This window comes from Lipotes vexillifer, unplaced genomic scaffold (genome assembly GCF_000442215.2).
Source record: "Lipotes vexillifer unplaced genomic scaffold, Lipotes_vexillifer_v1.1 scaffold681, whole genome shotgun sequence".
In the NCBI taxonomy this organism is placed as follows: domain Eukaryota; kingdom Metazoa; phylum Chordata; class Mammalia; order Artiodactyla; family Lipotidae; genus Lipotes; species Lipotes vexillifer.
The window spans coordinates 946,171-951,931 of record NW_006791462.1 but is presented as its reverse complement, the minus strand read 5'-3'; the positions used below and the strand labels follow the sequence as shown (position 1 = coordinate 951,931).

Sequence of the window (5,761 nt, the reverse complement as noted above, 5' to 3'; positions counted from 1 at the left end):
CTGTTTGTTTGGGGTTTTTAAAAAATATTTATTTATTTATTTTGGCTGCACCGAGTCTCAGTTGCGACATCCTTGTTAAAATATAGTAGCCACTAACAGTAATAAAGAAAACAGCCGGACTTTTGCTATTAAATACAATATTATGAAGACATTCCTTTCTTTCTTTCTTTTTAACTAGCAGGAATATTAAATCAGAATTTAAATAATCTTGTTTAGGCGGTGGGGAATCTAAGTCTTATTACAAACCAAATTTTATGTTTGCCACCAATGAAAACGAATTCACTATGTTCTTGAATTTATTTCCTGAAGCAAGTTAAATTCTCTAACAGCTTTGATTTTGCAAATAATGTCAAAGAGGCAAAGTACAAGTAACTGCAACATATAAAATTATACTTCAGTAGAAATGCTTTCATAATTGGATCCAGAGGCTTAGAATCATTATTCACTAAAAAAAACATATTCTAAGCCACAATTCTTCTTTCAATTACACTTTTACAAAGGAAGAAAAAAATAGGAAAAAAAAAGAAGAAATTGGTCCTAATAGTGCTACTCATGCCCAAGTTAGCTAGCAACTCACTGAGGTGAATCTGCATATCTCAAACAATCAATTGCACAGCATCTCCTGGCTCTTTAGCCAATGGAAAACATAACTTCTAATGGCAAAAAAAAAACCCCAAAAAGCACTAGATTTAACTGATTACACAGACTGATAACCAGTACGACTTTTCCTTCTTCCAATCATATAAGAGATAAAGACAACAATTATAAGGAAGCCCAAGGCCACACCCACTGCAACAGGAATAAGAAAGTTGAGGTCAGAGTCAGCAGAACATTCTTCAGCTGTTAGAAAAGAACAGACAGAAAGCAAGGAAAGGAAATTAGTAAGGAATGCAATTAAGCAGAAACAAGAAAACAAGAAACAAGCATTTTGAAAGAGTACATAGGTTAGTCTTTTAGAGCATTACCCTTATTTTCTTATTTTCACTATGTCCACCCAAGTATTTCCAAGCAACTGATCCTCCTGTATCTCTCACTGTCACTTCATCTCAAATCACACCTAATTCCTCAGTACAAAAAGCAGAAGTTAAGGGAAGAATGGGAAAGGGTCCAAAACAAAGAATTGTGCTTGCCTAATATGGGAAGATTTTACGTTGAATTGTCTAATGGCACTGCAGGGAAAGAGCAGCACTGCGGGGAAAGGGCAGCACTGCGGGAATCTTCACTTAAAACCACTACCTGCGTGTTTCCCCACTCCCTTTCTCCCTGCCACAGCTATCGTGAAAATACAAATAAGAATTCTGTATGAGTAATAACATCTAAGTTAAAAAGGACTCATTATCAAGAAAATGCAGTATAATTTTTTTCATACAAGCATTAGGTAGCTATCAGGTTATATGTAATTATTTTTAGCTGAGCAGTGGCCTGGAAGAATAATAGCAGAGTCCAATGGACATTGCAGTCCACTCCACTGGACCACCAGGAAGGCGGTGTGCACATGCAATGTAGATTCTGAGCTCTGGACTGAGGCAGAACTGAGGTTGAATCTTGATTCCTTCAATTACTAGCTAAAGGACCTTGGTCAAGTAATTTAAACTGGGCCTCACTTTCCTCATCTGTAAAAGGGGGAGAAGAATACCTATATTATAAGGTATCTGAGGATTAAATGATATTTCTAAAGTATATGATACACATCAGGAGGTCAACAAGTGTTCATTCCCTTCTCTTTTCCTCCCATGTTTGTGATCCCATCCAAGGAGGTTTAGGCTTTGAAGTAGCAAACAGAGGTCAAAATAGGAGCCATTGAAAAAGCCAATATTCCGTACTTTTAAAAATACTTAAGCAAACAAAGTTGGTATCATGTGTCATTTATTGAAATTAGTTAGTACAGAAACTCAAAGTGCCCACTTCTGATCTCCCAGTTTCAAGTTTAAACTATTCTTACTATTGAGTGACTAGACTTCATTGGGACAATTTTTAATCAAAATGCTAATAATGGTTTTGTTGCCCGCTAGATATGTAACCTCAGTGACGTCACTCCTTTTTCTGAAAAAATTATGGGGTTATGATAAGGAATCTTTAAGGTCCTTTCCAGTATAAGTCTAATGTAATTAACAAAATGTGATACTGGGTGTGATTTATGATTGAATAATAACTTGCATTTTTCCTCTAATTTTATCTCTTCCTCCTCCTGCACTTTTGTCATTCATAAAAAATTGCTGCTGAGGTTCTGGGTATATAGAACAGATTTTAGTAATGACATTAGCTTTTATTAAAAAGATTTACTGTATTTTACTGAAAGCCTTCAGAGACTGATAGCTGGATACCAAAATGCTGTAATCAGTGAATTACAAAAATTCTGAACAAGCCAATATAGACACAGAATGAATTAATAAAATAATCACTTCCATGTGAAATTCTCGAGTCTACTGATTAAGCTTCCTTCTTATTTGTCTATACATTCAATATCTGTGCTGCACTTCTAACATGGAGCGTGCTTCAACTGGGGCTGAATATCTAGCTCATTTTCATGCCAACAGCTTCTGTCTACACCCCATCTATGCTCTGCCCCACAGGGGGCCGTCTTGGAAAAGGCAGGAGCCGAGTTGCTGCTTTGCTTCACTGCCTCCCTTCTGAGATTGCTGCTGCTTACAGCTCATAAGTACCAGTCTGATGACAACACTAAATAGATTTTAATGCTCTAGAGACCAACAAGATGAGGTAGAGAAACACAACACAATCTCTCCTAATTAGTTCATAGAATATTTCTGTCTTGCAATGCTAATCAGGCATCCAAGGAAGAGAGAAACATTTTTTAAAAGGCAAGTGGTTAAATATGCTTGAATCCTTTCTGTCTATTATTGCTGAAAAAGAAAGTTTTTTGAAAACTCTAATTCTGAAGCCAGTTGAAGCTCTGTTGCAGCCTCTTGGGTCTGTTTTTTACCTAGGGAAAAATCACAAGCCAAAGATACTGACTTCATCTTCAAAGAAAGTCACATAACCTAAAAAATACTGATGGTCCTGAGGACATTCAACTGAAAACCAAGCTTAAGCATCTGATGGGCATTTATGCCACATCAACATTTATTTAATGAACTATATGCAAAGGCACTGCGATGAGCTTAAATCAGGATAATTCTTATACACTGAAACAGAACATCGGTAGTGAAACAATATTTATTAATTCCATTAGGAGACAACTACATATTTTATCTTCATAATGGCCATGTTAATAAGTTTAAGGCATCTTGAGTTAGAATCAAAATGTGGCCAAGGCTTCTTAAGATAGACCTTAAAACACTGCACACCGATGTTCTTTTCAACAAGTTTGTCTTCAGGACCAGTAAATACAACATTTTTAAAAAAATTTATGCTGTTCTATTAACGGTTTTTATTAATAAAGAATTATCTCAAAATGCTGGGACTGATTTAAGAATTAAAGTTTCAATATATCAATCTAAAAGAACAAAGTATTTCAAAACTGAAAGGGAAGAAAATCTTGTTATGTGCATGTATTTTTATATAATCAATCAGACTGCAGGTTCTAAAATTGCTCATATCCAGCATGATGGCGCTTGAGACCAATAAAGTAAGCCAGCAACACTAGAATAAGCACTCCTGCCAAGGCTGCTCCCACCGCTATGGGCACAAGGAAGTTGTCGTCATCTGCACTGCAGTCTTGAGCTAGATGTGGAGAAAGCACAATTGAGAACAGAAACAGTGACAAAATTTCAGATCTGTACATTTTAAGTTAAAATGACAGTACTTCCCAACACACATATTTGTTTTTTACACCAAGGCAACAAGTCCTTGGAATTCATCACCAGCAAATGAGATGTTCCACAAAAGTGATTTTCCAAATAACCAAATCATATACTTTTAAGTACCCCCAAAAATGCAGTCATTTTGGATAAAAGATATATAAAATGATCACATACTTCACAGATTTTTCAAATGGAAGATAATGGATAAATATAATTAGCCTTTCCTTGATGATCAGGCTGTGAGCTTTCAGAGGCAAACTGTTATGATTTTGAAGAATCACAGTGCCTGGAACACTGCAGATTGGGAAGTATTAATGAAATGAACCAAATGAACAACTATATAAAGCAGATGTAAGAACTCAATGCATAGGAATATGGGGCCATTTAGTAGTAAGAAAAAGTATAAACTGGCCCTGATTGCATAACTGTTTGCCTCAAGATTTCAGTCTGGTGTAGGAGTCAGATAAGAAAACCAGCGGTTATAATTTCAAAATGTGCTGTAATAGGGGCAGGGAACACACACTGTCATCGAAATATTTCAGAGGCACACTCAACTCAGCCTTGTTACACAAGACACAGTTTGAAAGAGGTGACACCAGAGCTGAAGTTTTAAGAATGAGTAGGAATTAACCATGCAGGTAATGGGTGAAGGGCGTTCCAGGTATAGAAAGCAGCACAGACAAAACTATGGAGGGTAAGAAAACATAGCACTTCGGGTGAAATGCAAGCAGGTTGGCATAGCTAGAACAATGGATTAAGAGGTACTCTTGGGGCTTCCCTGGTGGCGCAGGGGTTGAGAGTCCGCCTGCCGATGCAGGGGACACGGGTTCGTGCCCCGGTCCGGGAAGATCCCACATGTCGCGGAGCGGCTGGGCCCGTGAGCCGTGGCCGCTGGGCCTGCGCGTCCGGAGCCTGCGCTCCGCAGCGGGAGAGGCCACAACAGCGAGAGGCCCGCGTGCCGCAAAAATAAAATAAAATAAATAAAAGAGGTACTCTTGGAAAAGAGGTGGAAAACGGTACTAGGATCAGCTCACAAAGGCACCGTATGCTCTAGGTAGTTTGGCCTTATACTGATGGCCCCCCCCAAAAAAAATTTATGCAGAATTTTAAGCAGGATATTTGTTTCAGAAGTTATGGCAGATGGAAGACTGGAGGCATTAAGTTAGGAAGCAACTCTACTGCTAGAAGCCAGATGACCAATAATATGGTCCTGAACTTGGTTAATGAAGTGCAGATGCAGAAGGGATGGATTAGAGATCCAATTAGAAGACAGAACTGACCAAACAGATGTAGGAGGAGACAATATTGTAGAATGGCTTCCAATCCCATGATTAGGTAGACACTGGTGCCATTCATTGTGATAGGGAATACAGGGGGAATATATGCATTTCAGTTTTATTTGTAGCTATTTTTGTGTGGGTTTTTTTCAATTCAATTTTTAAAATTTGCGTGTCGGGGGAGGGTAGAGAGGGATATGTGGAAGAGGTAGCATTCTGTTTTAGATCTGCTGAGTTTAAGATACCCATGTCCTAACCAAGTGGTTGACGTGACAGTTCAAACCAGGGACAAAGATATTTCTCAGCAAGGGCAGATAAGAGTAATAAGAGGGTCAGAGACAAGACCCTTGGGAACACCAATATTTGAAGTATAAAGGAGCAGGAAAAAGTAGGAAAGGCAGGTAGAAAATGGTGCCACAGAAGCCAAGGAAGGAAACAGTTTCAATTATCATGGGAGAACAGTGTAAATTATTAGAGACGCCTGAGAAATGTCCACTGGATGTAGCAATACGGAGGGTGGGGGCTAGGCGTCAAATTGTTGCAGGTTTAGGAGTGAATGGGAAGTGATTGACTGGTTAGGAGATCAAGAACTTGGGATGGGGAACACACAGTACTCGTTATGAGACGTTTAGAAGAAAGGTAGGTAGTTAGAAGGGGGACACAGGGTCAAGAAAGGATACCTTCAGGGTGGAAGAGACTTGTGGTTACAGGATGAGGGAAAGA

At 38.6% G+C, this 5,761-nt stretch overlaps 1 protein-coding gene across 3 annotated transcripts in view; it reads right to left on the bottom strand.

Moving 5' to 3' along the window:
* Positions 1–323: 323 nt before the first annotated feature.
* The window catches only part of LAMP2 (lysosome associated membrane protein 2), a 35,713-nt gene continuing 30,275 nt past the window's right edge, over positions 324–5,761 (bottom strand). The window contains exon 7 of one of the 3 annotated variants that reach the window (XM_007464430.1): positions 324–840. In XM_007464430.1, the coding sequence (XP_007464492.1) occupies positions 698–840 (143 nt within the window). In that variant the 3' untranslated portion in view covers positions 324–697. Of the gene's footprint in view, positions 841–2,279; positions 3,682–5,761 lie in introns of those variants that run through there. The other 2 variants (XM_007464426.1, XM_007464427.1) reach the window with 2 other exon arrangements.